The sequence below is a fragment of the Epinephelus lanceolatus genome, chromosome 16 (assembly GCF_041903045.1).
Source record: "Epinephelus lanceolatus isolate andai-2023 chromosome 16, ASM4190304v1, whole genome shotgun sequence".
NCBI lineage: Eukaryota > Metazoa > Chordata > Actinopteri > Perciformes > Serranidae > Epinephelus > Epinephelus lanceolatus.
In genome coordinates, this window is record NC_135749.1 from 16,610,800 (window position 1) to 16,631,610 (window position 20,811).

Below are 20,811 nucleotides of genomic sequence, written 5' to 3' on the forward strand. Positions count from 1 at the left end.
CTGCCTTATACTTATGTGTTACTTTCAGTAATAGTTCCACTTTGTCGTCGGCCCTAGCAAAGAAATCTCTGGTCTTACTTTTCACCATTGCTGCTCCTCCTCCGTGATATTTTTTGTAACAAAGCAACCAAATGCAGAGTAGACAATCTGCTTCCTGTTTATATCAGCACGTGCATACCCAGTGTACGTGAATCATCATGTGATATGCGTTTTCAGGCACGTTAGTATGGACAGATTATTTCTGAAAGGGTGCTTGTGTGTATGGAAATTATTTTCGTTTTAAAATGAGAACATATTAGTGTGGATGTAGCCCAGCTGTCTCCTGGCTCAAGATTCATAATGAAAGGACAGATAGGAAAGCTAATGATGCATGTTTTCCAAAATGTAAAACTATTCCTTTAATCGACAGTAAATATTAACATTAGTTGCCCTCGACGGAAGCTAAGATCAATCACGATGAAAAAACATTGTTGTCTGTGTCTGTAAAAGTGTCCTGTAAAAGCGCCCTTGAGCAAGAGACCTTGAACCTGGTCACCCAGCGTTTCAGCCATATAAACCCTCACACAGATGTAAAGCACAGCCTTTATTTTTAAAACGATGTTTGACATTTCTGCTCTGGTCTGAGGTGATAGAGGAGAGCAGATAATCTGCTTTGTTCAACCATGTTGAAGACTGACCTGTCCCATGTGGGATTATTCACATGGCAATCCTCAAAAGCAGCAGCAGCAGCAGCAGCAGCAGCAGCAGACCAGCCCTCTCATCACACATCACTGTATGCAACCATTAAAGACTATTTTTGACTTGCCGTTTAGCTGCTATTCCAATTTATTTCAGGCTCGTCACCACAAATCAATTAAGGACACTTAATGCAAATCAATGCAAATGACTTCTGACTCTGCTCTTTAACAATAGGACAGTTCTACCACTTTGCCAGAAGGTTAACATACATGCATACATGATTAATGAAATGGGTACTGGTGTGTCCGGTCAGAAGTGATGTGACAATGATAATGCAAGCACAGGTGCCAAAGGTTTTGGGTGGACGCCATGTTTGGCAGCCTGGGACAGTTGGTGAAAGCGCTGCACACGCTGCCATATGCCAACAACTGTGACTGCTGCTGTCGTGCTTTGCATGAAGCGGTACATCTATGACTCGTATCAGGAAACAGGGAACCGGCCCCTCCCCCACTCCTCTCCTCTCCTGCAATGAGACCTGCTGTTTTCTTATTCCATACTGGTTTTATTTACCTCAACAGCCATCTAGATCCTTCTTTACCTCTTTCCTTCCCCCAGTCCCTTAAAGCTCATTTCTCTTTCTCTCCCTCCTGTGGGCTCTCTCCCTCTTTTCCTCCTCCTCATTCTTGTCTTTCGACCCCCCTCCACCTCTATTGTTGAATTCAGACAGGCTATTTATATCTTTCTGCCTGGCTGCCTCACCTCCCACTCCCTTAACAAGGTTTGCTTTATTGTTTTTGCACGTGTGTATGCGCACTCGGACAGTGCGTGAATGTGTGTTTGTACATGCGTCGCAACAAATTGGTGTGTTTGTGTTTGAGTGTTTGAGTCCTTGAGTCCTTGTAGGGGTGTGTATGGTTTTATGAGTTTGTTTTTGTTTGTATGGGGGGGTTGTATATGAGTGTGATGCAGGAGCAGAGTATGAACGCTGTACTTTGTTTCTACGTGGGGCCTTGTTTCTTTTTGTTCTGTGCATTAGTTTTTTATGAATGTGCGCTTTGTGTGTGTGCCTAAGGGGGGAGATCTCTGATCTCAGGCAGCGTTGGCCCGTTCACACTCAGATTGCAGAAGCTAAGCTCACTAATCAGACCAGAGAGATCATCAGCCATTAACATCAAACCATCAGCGTTGCATGAGCAGAGATGCAGAGCTAACATTTTGTTTTGTTGTTTGTCAGGATAATGATACTGTTGTCTCGTCTTCACAGCAGCTCACTGGGGAAAAGATGATGAGTAAACTCAAGTTTTCTTGTCTTTTGATCTAGTTTTTTATCTTTCGCTTCATTTATTTACATCTGTTGGTTTATTGATATGTTAGTGTGCTTTTCTGTTATAAAAATATGTGTGTGTGATCATTTTTGTGCACAGCAGTCCAGGCAGTATATACTTCAGATTCCTTGCAGACAATGAAAAGTCTCCATAAAGGCTCTCATGTGTGCGTGTGTCTTAAGATGGATACGTTCTGGAATATGGCTGCTGTCGTCCTCATCATTAGCACCACCTGATAATCCAGTTTTTATGTTTCACTGCTTGAATCTGGTTTAATTTGAAGCACTTTATCTGTCTGTTTCTGGGTGATGACGTGTGTAAGGAAGATATCCGGTACTTTTCTGTCTGGGGGTCACGGTGTTGCTAGATGGTCCACTTCTTTCACACAGCAGCAAAAAGGCAAGAGGTCAGCTGGGTCAAAGCTACACTCGTGTAATTAAATTACGCTCTTTGAGTTGTGCTTCAGTGTGTCAGACCAAACACATGAAAGCAAATAATGGGCAAAAGGCATTGTGCAGAATAAAGAGCAGCACATAATTGTACAAAGCAGCTAACTAGATGCTAAGGGCAACATCAGACTGTAAGTAATCACAATATTAGTTTTGTAGCATCTTTGTACTCTGATATTTTCTACCATGCTTGAGAGCTTCATGTTATCTTAAAAGAGAAGAGGTGTATAAGGAGGGCTATATTATCGGTTCAGAGTATTTTTGAAAAACTACTGGCCCGATATCAGTAGAACTTGATGGGAAGGTGTAGCATGGGCCAAGGAAGAACCAAGAGGCAAACACCGGGGCTAAAAAATGAAGCTAACACGAAGTACTAAAAACTGCAGTTCTTTGAATGGGCACTTGAGGCTGGCTACAAAACTGAGTCAATCCTCACAGATACCTGTGTTAAAATACCCAACTTTACAGCACAAATAAACATTTTACAGCCTTGTACAAAAAAAGTTTTTGGTCTGTATAGCTTATTTCCCTGCTCATGAGGACTGTATGGGGGTCAAACTCACCTGTTTACTGTTTATTGAGGTGTTAAGTTATGATATTTAAGGATGGGGTTGCTTGAGTGTGACTGTCTGTGAGGCGTCACTACAGTTTGTGAGTCAAATCCAACCCTTGCTCCTCTACAGCTCCATCCTCCCGTCCAGATACAGTCACTTCTGGCCCTGAAAAAAAGGCCAAAATGCCAAACTTATGGTTTCAAACTGATGTTCACAAACCAATAGGTGACATCACAATAGCTACATCCATTATTTCATACAGTCTATGGGTAAAAAAGCATTGAATTTTAAAGTAGCTCTGAATCACGAGGCTGGTAGACAGACTATTTTTCACATTGGTTAACATTGCAAGATAGGGCAATTGGCCTTGGTGGAATAAATGTCGTACATCTTAAAAGCCAGTAGACGGTTGTAAAGTTCAGCTGTGACAAAACAGAACCAGTTGTTGAAATACAATGACTCTGCAATCCACATTCTTGGCTACCAGTAACCTTCTGGAAAGCCCACACATGTTGTTGCAATTGTGATAGATTTGGAAATATATCCAAGGTTGCGTGTGCAGATGCATATCATAGAAGACTGGACCATTGGCCTTGACGGAGGTCTGCACTGTCCAAGTGCAGTTCTAGTTTAGAGTCGAATTGCTGCTACAGAAATCGGTGAATTTGCAGCAAAACCTGGTGAAAATCTGCGTAGTGTCCTCTGCTCTGGCTTGTGCAGCTCTCCCCAAAACCAAAAGTGGACTTGTAATGTCAAACTTTAGGTGTGAAAGCCCCGTAATTGGCCTAAATGGGTGCTGTTTGCATTATTCATGGAGAACCTGACTGACTTAAGTTTTTCAGACAACTTCAATCAGATCCAATTTTTCCCAGATAGAATATCTACTCAGCAATAATGCATTATAGGTAGACTCTAGGATGGGGTTCGTCCCTGATGGGAGTTATTATCTGAGATATAATGAAATAATACCTGTTTTGATGTCCTTGAATGGATGTTTAATCACAACCAATTTACTCATCCCTCTGGGACAATTAATGCAGAATGTTCATATTTCCTGCAACAACCGTGTCATAATAAAACACTCATTAATGCAAAGCTGTGCACAAGCCAAGGTCAGCACTTGGCTTTCATCAGCATTTCTTGACTCTCAGTAAGTGGCGATTTCTCAGGCGACTTTGCTCTCCAGTCATCCATATGGGCCGCGCTGCACCACACATGGAGCCGGTTGTTGAAAAAGAGCTCCTCTGACAGTTTGTCTGGGCGTGCAGTGCTAGCACTCTAAATATGGCAACAACAGCTAGCAGCAAGAGCCGACGTCGACCCTGCGTCAAGGAACAAAAGGATTGATGGAGGAAGGTCTCCAGATGTTGTGTTTGTGTGTGTATATGGGAATATTGGAATTTTACATTGAATAGTTTTGTTTTGTTTTGTGTGCGTTGGTGCTTGTTCATGTTGTATAATGCATGTGAAGAGGGAATGAATTAGTTTGTGTGCAGTACAAGTGTGTACATTGAGAGTGTGTATATCTGTCTCGCCTACAATACAGTGTGTGCTGTTCCCTGCGGTGCACTAATGCTGTCAAACAGGTCCCTGAGGCATTCGCTAAGAGAGAAAGTGCTGCTTTTCACTGCACTTTCAAGTTACATTTACCCCATACCACTCTAATTTATTTTATTGAAATAGGCAGATACAGTGACTCCTTACATTCCAGCCGTGGGGGGTAAGATACATAATTGAAATTTTAATGGAGGAAAGTAGTGTCTTTCCACTTAGTTGCTCTCAGCAGACTTACCATAGAGCCATGGCAGGGTTGTCAGGAGAGTCTAACAAGAAAGCTGAATATACTAAATATAATCCAGGAATCTGTCGGCAGCATTCACCTCGTGTTCTCAACCCTCTGTAAAATGGCACCCTGACTGTCTTTTGTTTGACATTTCATACAATATATCAAGCGGTGTGAAGGTGCCACCGGATAAATATCTAAATTACATAGATTTAACGTTACGCTGTGAAAGGTCATTACTAGGGTTGCAACTAACCATTACTTTCATCACCAATTGATCATTTTGTCTTTAAAATGCCAGAAACTAACGAAAAACGCCCAGTATATTTTTCCCAGTGCCCATGGTGATGGTTCTAATTGCTCATCTTGTTCATCTAACAGTCCAAAACCCAGTTATATTCATGTTATAACTATTAAAAGCAGCCAGTCCTCACATTTTTTAAGACAATCAGCTAATTTAGCAGAATAATCAGTTAATTGACTTATGATTTCAACTCTAATCATTATGTATGCATAGCTAGGATTCTAAAACAAAGAATTCTAAAATAATAATATTCTAAAATAATCCTGACCACTACTGTTCATGCCACTTATTATTATGTGATCTATATTGATTTTGTCACATTAGACAGTCCCCATCCCGGCTTATAGCAGCACTACTGCCTTCAAATGGAACTTGTGAGCTTGTGTTACGACATTGGAAGCCATGTACACAACATACTTGGGGTTTAAATGGTTAAGTCTTGAGAACAGAGCTGCTAGGCAACGGCAACATGGCTTCAAGAAGCTAACAAGGCTTACAATTTAGCAAGCTAGGGAGCCATGGATGGAGATAGATAGATGTGGTGTTGGAGGCGGGGCTTTGTTCGTTCCTATGAAAGTTGCTCAGTGGCACTTAGATTTTCACAGAATTAAATTACCTGGATCTTCTGCATCATGGGGCCCAAAGAGCAGGCACACATAAAACTTCCACTGGCTGAGCAGCTAACTTCTGGTTTAGCTGTCTAGACTTTCAAAATGTTATCAGACCAAATTAAATTCAGTTTAATTCAATAGAACTTTATTTATCCAGAAGGAAATTCTTGTGCCAGAGAATGCTTCAATTGCAGTAAAACAAATTACAGTAACAACAATAACGTTCACAAATCAGTACCAACCAGAATTAACAGACGACAAGGAGCAACCCTAACAGGCTGCCGCCCTAGACGGCACTGGAAACTGAAGTATCATATCCCAATAGTAAAGTCATTTTACAGGGGTTGTTGCACTCAAACATATTTAACCACTGATTTACAGACATCTCTTTCACAATTTAAGTTCGTGGGGGAAAGTCTTTTTAGGCCCAATGGCATCACGTGATGGACGTAGACGTTGTAATTCCACTTTTGGCCACTTTCGTCAAATTGGCTTCAAAACCCAGCGCTGTTCCTGGGGGCTTGTAGCGAGCGGGTCAGAAAATTTCCTCTGAGGAGGCTGTGAATACCTCAAGATGGAGCGTTCATATGGACTCTGCTCTTGAACACGGTAATCATGTTCCATTTTGAAGGCAGCATATGACATTCAGAGATAAAGGTTGTCCTGTGACATAACTTTTGTGTGCTCAGTCTTCAGTATGGGGTCCTCAGAGTTACTGCAGGGATGCCGCAAAAATATTGTTTGATAATTTTTTTTTACCCTTTTTTTATTTTCAATAATTAAAATATGTCTGAAAATACACAATAAAATCTATCCATTTTTTTGCCCTTTGTAACAACTTATCTTTATTACCCCTCATCTACCTGAAAAGCAAATACAGGTCAAGACTTCAGCCTGAGGCTCATTTGGCATTCTGTCTGCAATGCAGTTTTATACAATAAATAAAGTAGAGGGTTCCTGCTCCATCTCTTTTTCAGCTAAGGGCTCCTTGGCCTGAAAAACATTGAAGACCCCGTCTCTATATCATGTACAGGGTCTCTGTAACCACTCTAACTAGCAGCTAACATGCAGAGCAGCATGTTGTTTCAGAACAAGCTTTCCGTAGCTCAAGTGGGAAGCCTTTGAAGCACTGCACTGTGTTGTGACCAAAGTGCAGCCGTAGTGTGTGTGTGCTGTCTAACGCCCGTCAGACGGAGATCTGTGTTTTGTCGTGCCTCCCTAAAAGTCTTCTCACACAGACCGCATGGGTGACAGGGAGCAAGATAGGCGCAGTTGGCATTGTTGGCACAGATTAGTGTCACTGTCATTTCATAAACAGAAACCAGAAGTAAACAGCTCATCTTAAACCTGTAGGTGCTTGATTTGATTCACTGCAGCCTTAACTCTGGTATCTGTACTCCTGGTTGTAAGCCCAGTTGTTTAATGTATTAGAATAGTACAACAGAAGTTTTGCCTGAAGTTTGGTATTAGAGCCATAAATCTTCAGCTACAGCTTGGCATTTTTTTTAGTCCTGTCAGCTTCCAAAACACATTTTATGCATCTTTTATTCAATGCATTTTCATCTGCTTCTAAATTTAACACAACCCGTACCAGCAGCACTCCTCCCTCTGTACAGCATGATGAGAGACAGGCATCCTTTCATGTCCATCTCTGTGGCATTGTTTTATTTTTAATGGCATCATGGTCAACTTTGAAGGAGATAATTATTAATTGAACACGGTGGCAGGGAGGGAAATGTAATTACCATTTCAATAACAAGGAAATGGATTCCCTGTATTCTTTTTTTTTTCATGCTTATTAAAAACAGGCACTCTGACACAAATAAACGTGTGCTCTTACATGTGTGTGGATGCATCCTTTTATACGTGTGCAGGCATACATGTTTTGTCCATTTCAAGGCTTTAACTGCAGAAACACACCACCAACACTCCCATTATCACCATGTGAGATAGACTTTTTGATTGCTTTCAGGGAGTATCAGCAAAGTCATTATTCTGTGATTACCACCTTATTTGCCCACCAAAGTGCCTCTCCAGCACCATCTCCAGATTTCCCCACTCAGGCTTGAGTGGCGGGTGAGCATTTGACTGACAGCTGGTAAATGATGTCATTAGCATCCTCTTAGGTAAATGGAGCAGCGGCGGTAGTGGATTGGTAGGAGAGAGAGGACGGTAATTTGTCACGGCTGATGCGTTGTCGATGATGGATGGCGGGGCGACTCCAGGAAAGACGAACTGCCCAACTGTCCCATTTGAGGGGAGACTGAAAGGAAAGTGAGGAGGGGAGCGAGGGTGGAGGAGTGTGGCAGACAAGTCTGTGTTGCTGGCTCTTCATTACGTGTACTCGATGGCTCATGGGACAGCGTTTAATTACTTTTGCTGACACTTGCTCTGCTGTCTAACTTCCCTTCCAAAGAGCTACAAGAAAAGAATGATGGCCTGTTGTCTGCAAGAGATTAGGGAGCATGAGAGGGAATGTAGAGAAAGACAGAAATAGAGGTGGACAAGATAGAAGAGATAAATCTTGGGTCAACAGCTCTGACAATGAACAATTTAGATCAGTGAAGATGACCGCGGCACAAAACTGCGCCTAGATTCACCCCGAGCTCAGTCTGCAAAGTTTGTTCCAGCGCTGACGTCATTTCACCTCTACCAAGGTGCTCTCTGAGCAATCAGCGGATGAAAAAGAAAGATGAATATAAAATATTCATCATGCCCCTCCACCCTGTTGTGAAAGGACCATGTGTTCGTATTAAATGTGATGAATATTCGCGCTGTTAATTAGCATGAGTGCAGCCACATGGGCCAACAGAATTGTTTTCCTGCTGGAGACATGACTGCAAACAAGGCATATTAATGACCGTTCCCCTGGGATTGCTCTGCCATCCTGACTGGGATGGCGGTCGGTCTCCAGGGAGCAGGAAGAGGTTGGGGAGCAGGCTGCAGGTGAAGACGAAATCTGCTACTAAAACGCACAAAAATGGAAGTTTCATGCTGTTTTTGTGACTTCAGGGGATAATTTGGGTGATCTAAGGTAACAAAGCTCAGTCTTTGTGATACAGTCATATAATTTCCTTTATTTTTAAATAGCTTCTTAAAAGAAGAGTGTTCCTTCCAGACACACTGACAGACCATTTGTAATCTTAATGGGAAAATAAATTAATTTGGGGCTTAATTATGAGGATTATAGGAGTGTGTGTGTGTGTGTGTGTGTGTGTGTGTGTGTGTGTTGGTGCGTCTGTGAAAATTTATGATAGGCACCTCCGTAAAGTTGTGATTAAAAGTAGTGGACAGGAGTGATGAATCTCTCTTAGCATGATTGCAAGCTGTGGCTTCATCCATTTATCTGCTCATTTTTCAGCTCTAACAGGAGGAGGAGGGGAGGCGGAGGCCGAAAGGCCGGTCCTGAGGGTTGTAAATCTGCTGTTAGCAGGACACCTGTTTCTCCCCATGACAATATGGCATACATATTACAGGGAGAATACAGACAACAGCCTTGCGATGAGAGTTAACATAAATATGTTACTAGCTGATTCAGCGGAGGAGAGGAATGGACAGCTGTCTTTATAGATGGATAAACCGATAGAGGGATGAGAGGAGACACACACGCATGAATAAAAAGTCAAAATCCTCCTTCGTGTAACTGCCTACCACACGTCTACCTCTTGGCTCCTAGTCTCTGCACGTAGTCACCTAGAGACAAGTCTTGACCGCAGGGGAGGGGAAAGTGTGTCGACCCTCGCCCTCTAGTGGTTGGTCGTTTCCTGTGACCATCACACACTGGTTTCCAAAAGGTTAATATTCTGCACACAAGGCCAAGAGCATAGCTTCTTTTTAAATCATGATCTAACCTTCTGTCTGCCGCTGTCAAAGGGGATTTGAAGAATGTAGTTGTGCTGAGTCACTGATGTTCTGCATCAACCTTAATGCCACTTAGATTTGGATCACACAAGACAAGACCTCACCTCATGTGCACAGATGTGGGTCTGTGGCTGAGCGTTGCAGGTAAACTGTATTTCACAGAGCACATTTTAAGTGGCCTTAAAATAAACAGCTGCAAAGTACCAAGCAGCATATTTAACTCTAGTTTTTAACCTTTTATGACCAAGAAAGCAAGAACATGCAGGCAAAGCTACCCAGCCTGCTATTTATTGATATGTTGAGGGAGTTGTTGATGTCTTGTTGATTTTATCAATAGACTGTATGAAATAATGGACGTGGCTACTGTGACATCACCTATCAGCTTGTGGACTGCCATTTTGAAGCCTCTAGTTCAGCATTTTAGCCGTCGCCATCTTGGTTTTTTGGTGCCAGAAATGTGCATGTAGTGATGCCTCACAGACAGTGGCCACTATCATTCCCACCCTTGAATATGCATAACTTGAAAACCAACCAAAATGTGAACTGGTGAGGGCCAAAACCATCTTTTTATCAGGCTGTAAACATGTTTATTTCTGCCGTAAAGTCAGGCATTTTAACACAGGGGTCTATGTGGATTGAATGACTTCTGGAGCCAGCCTCAAGTGGCCATTCAAGGAACTGCAGTTTTTGGCTTCATTTTTCAGCCCTGGAGATTGCTGCTTGGTTTTATCTTGTGGTGTGTTAGGTGTTTATTCGAGGACCAGAATGGAGGTAAGCCTTTATGGTATTTATACTCTCTGTGATTTGTAACATATGTGATAACTGCAGTGCAGTGTGGTACATATCAATCAGTCAGACTACGTATATTATGCAGGGTCAAAGTCTAGACTCCGCAAATGATTCTTGATATATATCAACAGAGGATGCGAGTGGGTTGTCATGTTTGGTAATAAAGATCATTTTAGAGCTCAGCTGGTGCCAAAAAGCCACATGTTTGCTCCTCTAAATAACTCTCCATTTGACCCAGCAGTCCTCTTTTCTGTTGCCGTTGTCATGTGTTTGTTTTTTCAAGGTCAATTTGTTGCCCGTTTGTTAGAAAATACACTGTAATTACTGCCTCTGAACATATTTGCATTCCAAAAGATAATCCCTGGATTAAATTGTGTAATCAGTGAGAAAATGACTTTTTCCCCCCCCTGTTTTTTAGTGTGTGTGTGTGTGTGTGTTAGTGTTACCTTCAGGGCTTATCAGATATAGAATTAGAAATGGATTAATTCCTTTTTGTGGCACTCTCACTGTAAAGCACCAGCGTCTCAAACGGGGGACTTTGAGCCTAGGCCACTTCTTAATGCATTTTTTACACAGCGAATGCTGATTCAAGAGGATTATCCTCGATCGCCTTTGTCGTCTTGGGTTTTTGATGCCGGCTGGAGGTTTATGCTGTTATTATTTCATTTTTGGCAGCTCAAACTGCCTATTTTTAATGCTCTCACCCCTGGCTTAGTCTGACTAGTGAGAGTTCAGAGGTTAGCAAGTTGATGAGTAATCGCCTTGCAGTGAACGCAAACAGCGAGAACAATATTACGTAAGAGTATGTTTGGGATCTTGGCTCGCTGGGTTTTGGCACGGTAAGGTTGAGGAGCCCAGATGAAACAGAATAGTGCAGAACAGGAGAACACACCAAGGAAAGTCCAGAAACATCTACTTCTGAGTACATACGCACACTAAACTCTTATTGTCTCTCGTTATGAGAGAGTCAGCGCACTGTGAGGAAGTGTTTGCAGAGGCTGGAAATACTCGTGTGTCCTCAAGCGTTTGATCAGCAAGGCACTCAGAGAAAAGAGAAGCACAATAGAGTAAAATCAAAGAGAACAGAAGGGAAGTCTATTTCTTTCTGTCACCTCGGTATGATTTCATCCAGTGAATCAGCATCTGCAGCTCCGGAGGTGGCTGCTAACAAGGCTGATCCATAATCAGGGCTGCTTGTCACGTCTACCATCACATCGTCTGCACTAACTGGAACAGCGCTGCTCAACCTGGCTGGAGAAATCTTCTGAAGTTTATTTTTATGGCCAAATATCACATATAGTGCCTCAGCAGGATTTACAAGCCCACATCTACCCGAGCTCTGTAAGCTGCTCTCAGTTTTGAGGGGAAGCCACTGTTGCAGGTGTTGCGTTTGAACAATCTCAGCGCATTAGCAATTCAGTCGAGTCCCTTGTGTGTGGGCTGAATGCCTTCACAAATAAGATCTACCTTTGAGTTATATTAGTGTTCAAATTCTAATTATGCAGACTGCAAATCAGATTGTCAGAGTGCAGAGCTAAATGGAAGCAGCTGTCACTGAAGATTTCAGCTTAGGATTCATTTTCCGGAGGCTCAAGTGTGTGTGTGGAAGGATGAGGAGATTTTATACTTTGATAAGAATGAGTGCTTCATTAACTGTGTGGAAATCAGTGTAGTCCTGTCATAAAGTAGCTCAACCTGAAGTTTAATACTGTTTCGCATCTTAATGAGTTTAAGCACAGCTCAGTTAAGGCCCTTGGTTTTGTTTGGTCGCTGGGTTTGGGTTTGAGCGTTCATTGCTCAAAAACCTGAGCTAAAATGCAGTGTTAATTTTGGCAGCTTATTAGTTAGGGTTGGGCAATATGTTAATATATTGATATCATATAAATAGCATATTCTATCCACCTAATTCGTAGTCACAGGGTGTCTCTCTGTCTCCTGTTACTAGAGTACATTGGGTTTTTCTTTCTGCTGAATTACAAATAAAGTGTGTCCATAGATCCTTTTTCTTCAGTCCCCTCGAAGCCATCATGTTGGCGCCATTAACTCACTGTTTGTTTGGGACATCATCACCTGTATGGCTGAAAATTCTGGGAACCTGCACACATCCCTCAACCAATCCAACTGATGACATTGATTATATTTTGACAGAGGCACGACTGGGGGAAAATATCATGCATTTTGAATGCCTGATAGCCCACCAATAACATTTTAGTACCGCCATGTCTTACCATCGAAAACAAAACATTTCATCATAGTTTTTATTATTGAAGATCTGTCTTTGTCTTAGAAAAAAAGGTTGTTGACGATCATTTCTCTTCATAGTTTAAGTAAGATAACACTGAAATATGAAGTAATATTTGTGCAAGTGTGTCAGGGTTAAAAAAAAGTCACAATCCATTAACCATGTATTACTTATTGATAGCTACTGGGAGTCTGCTCACATCTGATTTAATGAGAGGATGTCAAATCCCCTTGTTGGTTTTCACCAGCTGACCACTGTTTTCTACTTTAATTCCTTTTTTATCTGCATGAACGCAGGATGGTATCTTCTCTCACTCTGTTTGTGGTCTATGTTAGTTGAGAGGATTGATATTGTTTGCTCACTGCTGATTATCATTTAATTTTCACGCACACACACACACACACACACACACACAGAGTTCTGCGTGTAGACTTTAATTATCTCCTGACAGCAATGCATACACGGCAGGCTAATTGATCCAGACATGCATGAAGTGTTTTATGTGTTGCTGTGGAGTGCCTTCCTATTGTAGCGTTAGCTCCGTTGATCACAAAGACCCCTCAAGTGGGATTGATGACTTGGAGCACCACTCGTGTCATGCTTCTGCAGCCACAGCCAGACTAATGGTATTAGCCAGCTGGGGTATTATAGGCGAGTTCTGTCATGCATTTCACTGATGCATGATACTGGAGCGAACAGTTGACTAGCCACTGTTGAATTATTCTGCTTTGCTCTTTTCCTCTTAAGGCTCAGTGCACCAGACTGGATTACAGGCTCCAGTTCTGAAAAAAAACCCCACATTAATCCTGTCGGGAACTGAACAGAAGTTTATATGCTCCCCTGACCCCCATCTCCCCAAATAGGGAGGGGCTTAGTTTTGACTTCCTGACTGTACTGACTGTGGCCAACACACACACACACGTACACTTCTACATCCTGTACAGCTCCTGCATCCATGATGATCTCACCCCGCCCCCCTGTGCCTCTTCTCCTCTGCAGGTAATGCAGGTGGTGAGGGAGCAGATCATGCGAGCGCTGACTCTCAAGCCTAATTCCCTGGACCAGTTCAAGAGTCGCCTGCAGAACCTGAGCTACACAGAGATCCTGAAGATACGCCAGTCTGAAAGGATGAATCAGGAAGACTTCCAGTCCCGCCCCATCCTGTGAGTCGAAAAATCAATCACTGTACTTACATGCACTCTAGTATTTAATGCAGGTAGACAGGATATTCCATTTGGATATTTTGAAATAGGTCTTTTTCCTAATGTAACATTTTCCGATAAAGACATGAAATATGCCGGTGTTATTCAGATTTTAGGAGCATTCTTTGGACGTGTTTACAGAATATACAGAATATTAGTCTCAGTTAGAGTTTTTACCGTCACATAGCCTGTTTACGGACAGCTTTGTGCGTTGTCATGGACATACCGACTAGCCGACAGGTTACAAGGCTTGGGTAGCATGCCCAAAATAAAGCTCACAAAAGAAACACACCTACTTTTGTACACTAACAGGTTGATGGATGTGCACAAATGTCACAACACCAACCTTCTCAAGAAGGCAGCTGTGTTTGCACAGTCCAACATGTCCGCCACCGGTGGAAAACTGTATTGTATTTTGACATGGTGAACAACATGTTAGAGCATAGGATCATGCACGGCTGCATATAAATGGTAATATTTTTGTTATATTCGTTTTCATCACCCATATAAACAGCTTAATAGAAATATTGTCTTTTTCTGCTGTTTGATGTCTTTATTGGGGAGGACGAATACACATGTTCTAAATAATGAGAGGCAATTGGTTGCATTGCTGTGATGCATAAAGGGAAGTTGAGAAGGCAACAAAATACTGAATAATATCGACTTAAAGTTTATTCATGCATACTGTGGGTCTGACAGCTTTGTTTATAGGAAAATCCACTCTGGTGATAAGGAAAATTAAGACATTTTGTGTCTCTGCGATATTCCCCTCTCCTCATCCACCTAAGCAAGTCTTAAGACTCAAATGAGGACACAATTTGTATCCACAAAATAGAGCCATGGTCATTAATAAGCTTGTAATTGCTTCTTTTTTTTCCCCTCTCCATTTGTCAACCAAACACCAGCGACTGGCATAAAGCAGGTTGCATCTGCGCTCTCCTCTCGTGATTGAAAGTATGCATTAAATTCAAATTTTCTGCAAATGGCATTCCCAGTGAATACTCCATTAACCACCCTTCAGCTCACTAAGCATGGAGAGCTAGTCTGTAATAGATCATTCATTGACTGATCATGGATGCAGGGCCTGTAATGGAGAACATTGTTTTGTCCGGCCTGTATTTAATGAAGTAGCTAGCACTATTGGAAAATCGTTTCACAGAGAGAGCTTGTCCCTCTGAACAGTAATCAATGCTGAGCCAAGGGCTTATTCAATCGATATTGGAAGGGTAGAGACCAAACTTTAGCAGCCAATTAATCCTGATGGAGACAGCAGAACAGAAGTGAAAGGAGTTGAGGTAAAATGCACCCTATAATGATATAGTCACCTTATTTGCATTTAGAATGAGATTATAAACCCTTTTATTATATATAATGCGCTGAATTTCCCGCATTAACCACGAGAAATAAGAGTATAGCAGAATGCAACAAGTTCACACTCATGTTCAGGCTGAATTAGATGCTGAAATGAAAAAGCTCATTTTAACATTTTATCACAGAACATTGCAGGCTGATGAGTTTCTCTTTAACAACGTGAGACTACCCAAGGGTGGAATTTTCCTCTAATCAATACACCACAGTCATGACTTGTAAACATAATGAGCAGAGCATGTCAGACCGCAGATTTAAAGGAGCTCCGTATCGCCTCCTCTAAGTGCTGCCAGTTTTCTGCTATCAATTATTTTGGAGAATGACTTTACACATCAAAAGAAGGTGAAGAGGAGCTATTATGGCCTCGGATCAAAGCTGTGTCTCCTGTAGAGCGTCTTTTATATTTTCTATCATGTTGACTCTTTGAGGTGTTTCTGCTATAATTAGTAAAATGCAGGTTTTTTTGCTATGTACGTGGAAAGTTTTGTACTTACCGAAAGTTGCTTACACCAAAAAATGAAATCAACACCACATAAAGAATTTATGCAGCAGGTCAGCTCAGAACTGCTGAGAAAACACTGAAGAGAAAACGCTAATATACAACTTAATGTTTATGCAGTCTGCAGGAAATTAGGATGAAAAGTAGTTTTTATTCATTATTGATTCCCTTCTCAACCTGTGCTTCAATAATTCACTGATAAACTCTGTAGATAATGTACAATTCTACAAAGCTGGAAGTGCTCTTTTGTGACTCACATTTCTCATCATTTGAAAACCTGATTCCAACCAGAGTGCTTCCTTTCACAGAGGTCTACCAATACAGCACCTCAGCCCTTTGATTCAATTGTCTGTGATTTTCTGCATTTGCCAGCAAGAATCTATTTAAATTGAAACTGGAGCCACTTCCTAAAAACACAGCGCAGCTAAACCGTTTGAAACTCTCAGACAAGAACAGTCTCGCGTGTGTCGAGCTCAGTCAGAAGGATAGCACATGAGGCGGCAAAGCCCGGCCATTATCATCCATCCTCCCTGCGATGAGCCACACCCTCCCCACTAGCTGCTTCTTTAAAGATGCCAGAGTGAAGGTCCGACCACAGATCAATGTAATGACTGGAGTCACTGATGAGGCAAAAACACAAGGCAGCGAGGGTGAGCGGGGAGACAGATGAAGGGAGATGGGAGCAGATGAGCCTGAAGGAGAGGAGGAAGAGAGAGAAGGACAAAAATGTGATCAAGAACACCCACAAGGGGACATACTAGAAACTGATAGAAACATGTAGCTTTTATGTGACTAGAAAAACCTGAAATCTCATCAAAGTCTGGACGTTTCAAAAGAAAGAGAAAGAATAAAAAGGTAAACTGGAAAAGATCGTAGTATTATGATGAAAAATAAAAGATGGGGAGCAGCAGCACTGCTCGGGCAGATAATATACATAATTCATGTTGACGAGTGCTGTGTGCTCCACATTCATATGCAACACAGTCACATGTGTAGACGCATGAATAAATGACAGCGAGAGCTGAAGCAGCACAGATTCCCACTGATCAGCCTTTTGGGAATGCTATATGACATTTTTCTGACTTTATGCACATGTATTTGGCATTCTCTGTTCCCTCCTGTCAGTCGTAATCCAGGGGATTTTGTCATTCAGATGAATATTGCACGTTGCCAGAAACCCTGGTAAATGTAAAATAATTCACTTCCAGATCTTAAAGCTCTGCAAGGTTGAGGTTTATAAGAGTTTATATGATTCTCTTAAACCAATAATGTGTTCATTTTCTGTTTGAATAAAGGGAGCTGAGAGAGAAGATCCAACCTGAGATCATGGAGCTGATCAAACAGCAGAGGCTCAACAGGTTGTGTGAGGGAACCTGCTTCAGGAAAATCAGTAGTCGCAGGAGGCAAGGTGAGACACTCACATGCATGCACGCATGTATTAACATACATCCGCAGATCGTAACCACGCAGGCATCGACATTCGCATCTTTCTTGTCTCCTGCTTGTTCTTTATCCTTCCTGCTCCCCTTCTTTTGCTGTATTCCCTCTGCTTTATGAGAATCCCACAGGAAATATATATCACAGGGGATCTGCTGTCGTCGTCGTTCGAACACATTTTTCTGTCTCTGTCAGCCTGTGAGACAGAAACATATAGCGACGCGACACGCCACCTCTTTTACTCCCGAGATGCACAAACACACCGTCTTCCCTTTCCTTTGCCCTGGCATACAGATATAAGCCATGCAAAGAATTACAATGAGCACGGTGAACACACATTTATACACACTTGTCACGATAAATTCTGGAGAAAGCTTTGAGAATAGAAATGAAAGAATAACAAAAGAGCAGACTGCGGTAACCCCGGGCTCTACAGTGCAGTATGGAGGGTGTAGTGGAAATGATAAAGCAGCGTATGCTTTGCTGAGACATTTACAAGTCAGACTGTTTGTGTCATGGTGGATGTCGAAGGCTCCAACTTTCAGAGCTGAGATGTTCATTTCAGATCATTAAAGGCTGGCCCACACGTAAGAGACATTATGTGTGAGACCTCGCACATGACATGCAACATTAAGTGGAATAGTTTTGTTTCTGTAGTGTGTGGAGAGCAACGATTTGGCCAAAACAACCCAACAAATACACTAACAGATTCCATTAATAAACAACCAACCACAGTCCTGACTCTCAAAACCGTAAATCTTGCAAATATTGTTATCAAACGTGACTTTTGATTGAACAAACTTGGCAGATGACGGGTTGGAAGAACTAGCTGTTAGTTCTTAGGGGGGCTCGTGGGATGCAGAATTGATTAGTCGATCAGTTTGTGGTTGGATCAATCAGACCTGATCCGATCGATGGATTAGATTAGAGGAGCAGCTACTGCAGAGGCGAATAACAGCACAGTTTCACACCCAGCGCTGGACCACAGGGTGCACAGTTTCTATGGAAACGCCATTTTCCTCCAAAATAGGTTGGAAAAATGATGGACAACACTAAAATGAGAGCATTGTGAGTTTTTGTGTTTTTGTGCCCAAAGTACATGCTGCACTGTGAGAGTGTGGAGCGTTATGTACATATATGTTCCAACAGTGCTCCTAATGAACATTCCAGCCCCAAAAATAGAAAATCAGTATGTGGAGGCAATTGCTAATATTGTGGCAGGCCGCTAGAAATAAATGTAGGTGTGGGAAACCCTGAAAAACAAAAAAGAAATATGGTTAAAGTCAAGGAGACGGCATGAACATGGACTGTACCTGTTACTGTGTGAGCTGGAGGTGAGTAAATTCTCAATTGAATCCCATATCGCATTAAATCCTCTCAGACCCACAGAACCGCAGGCAATCCTCAAGGCTCCTCCCTCACTCATAAAATAGATTCTGAACATGTTTAATATTTGTCTTTTAAAATCGGTGCAGCTGGGATGGGCTTTGAAGCACATCAGGGGATGTGAAAAACACTCCTAACATACCTGACACCAAAGGAAAATTTGATAAGATGATCTTTAAATCATCAAAAATTGGAGCTTTGCTGACGATTGTCTTGATTCTTGATTCTTGATTCTTGATTCTGTCTTGATTCATGTGTACCAGCATGAGGATGTCAGATTTTTCTGTGGTGTCATGATATGTTGAAAGCATACGTCATGTGCGTCTATAGACATACTCTTGACTTGATTTAGTCTAAGTATGATGGTTTTCCTCTTTAGTGATACATTGAAGAAGAGTGAGAAAAGGATAGAGAGTAAAAACCCAGCAGCCAGCTCAGATAGTAGCGCATTCGAATCATTCGCCCTAATATCGTGTTTCACACTCGCTGCCATGAGAGAGAAAGGAAGGAGGGAAGAGAAAGGGGTACGGTGGTAGCATTTAGCCTGTATAATATACTGCTCCTCAGTCAAAGAGGATTTAAACCGGTTGAGACCTGATCCCTTCACTCTTCTGTCCTCCCTCATGCCCTTTCCGTCACCCCTCTCCGTCTACACATACAAATGCGTGAAATAAAATAAACCCAGCGCCAAGCCCAGGTCGTGACTTGGTTTGTTGTTATTACATTACTGTCATCAGCTTCCCCGCAGGAACTGTGCTTCCAATACATCAAATCAAATTGAGCAAAATCAGGTGGAGATTTTCCTAATCAGCACCAATGCATTCTGGCATTTTAAAGCCTGATCACGATTTGCCTTGGCAGCTGTCACCCAGATGTTGTCAAAACTCGATTATAGAAACAAAAGAAAAAACTGAAAAAAGTAGGAGTTGGGGGGGGGGGGGGGGAGTTGCAGGACAGATGTTCAGGTGGAAAGCATCACCCAGATTGAGTGTCTGATCGTCTCCGCTGCATATGGTCGGCTGATTTATGCTTGTCTGGCTTTTACGCAGTGACATGCTGTGAGAAGTCTCATATTACCATGTTGCGGTTGTTACTTCGGAGATCCTAGATTCCTTGTCAAAGAAATGGAGGACATATGCAGCCACAAGCACACATACTAAACAGAGAAAAGCATTCTGCATTCAGGAGCAGTACACCCGCACAGTCGTATATGAAGCAGTTCATGAGCCTCACTGGATTTAATTTAGCACACTAGCCTGTGGGTTACACTGGCTTTAATCTGCTGCAACAGCACACTGACTGTAGGGAAGTAGTCTGCCTTCTACAAGCTGTGGTTGTCTTTGCCTCTGAGGACTCTTGAAGAAGTCAAGGACATTCTCAACAACACTTCTTTCTGGGGTTTTTTGGTTTGCTTGTATTTTTCTCCTCATGCATGTGTGAATGTAAACCACCTCCATCCATTCCCCTCACTCTCATCTCTCTTCCCTCCACCCATGCATCCTTTCCGCCCTCTCCTCTCTGAGCCTTTGTTCTCATGTTGGTACGTATATGCAGTACATCCATGTGTCTATCCAATTTGGAGAGCCCTTTGTCTTGCAGAACTTAAGCGAGCCAAACAAGAATGAAAGGAGCCCTATAGCAAGTTCAATTTCCACTTGGGGATCACATGAAACGAGACGTTGAATCAAAAGCAGGGTGATGCATACGTAATGTCGAAACTTGGTTTATTAGTGTCATTTTTTTCTCGTCTCTCGCACTCAGACAAACTTTCACAATACTTATGCTTCTTAATCCACTGTTATGTGTCGTGTCCTGTCTTTTTCTACATACGAAAAACATGCTCCCCTCCTCCCTCTCCTTCTCCCACTTCTCCCTCAGCGTCTTGTGCGACTATTTCAAAGTCCTCCAGACTGCAGGGACTCAAGTACCTACATCAAATATTAATTTGGCTGACTTCAGTACAGATGACTCTTCTTTCTACCTTCCAAAGTGCCATTCTGCCCATTACAGGGGATGCCTCTCTCTGTAAAAGCTCAGGTTGATGGTGTTGTGGAGTTCGGAAGAGAAAGTACTATCTGTACACTCTTTAAAGTGCAGGGTGCTGGCAGGTAACGGCACGGGGGGCTCAGTGGAGTGTACCTTGTGTAAATGCTGCACTAAAGCAAAAGTAAACGTGGGTATTTGTCCTGATTCTGCTGAATCTTATTGTGCCGTTCACCCATGTTTTGGCAGCTGAATTGGACTAAAGTAATACTTGGCCAACAAAATGATGATTTATATATCAATTTCTCACCCTGTGTTACCTTGAATGTGTGAAGACAAC

General features: G+C 42.2%; 1 protein-coding gene across 6 annotated transcripts in view; it reads left to right on the forward strand.

Annotated features, from left to right (window-relative positions):
* The window catches only part of elmo1 (engulfment and cell motility 1 (ced-12 homolog, C. elegans)), a 147,008-nt gene that overhangs the window by 116,871 nt on the left and 9,326 nt on the right, over nucleotides 1–20,811 (forward strand). For all 6 annotated transcript variants that reach the window (XM_033636876.2, XM_033636877.2, XM_078175842.1 and 3 more), the window contains 2 exons: nucleotides 13,596–13,759; nucleotides 16,961–17,073. In XM_033636876.2, the coding sequence (XP_033492767.1) occupies nucleotides 13,596–13,759; nucleotides 16,961–17,073 (277 nt within the window). The remainder of the gene's footprint in view (nucleotides 1–13,595; nucleotides 13,760–16,960; nucleotides 17,074–20,811) is intronic.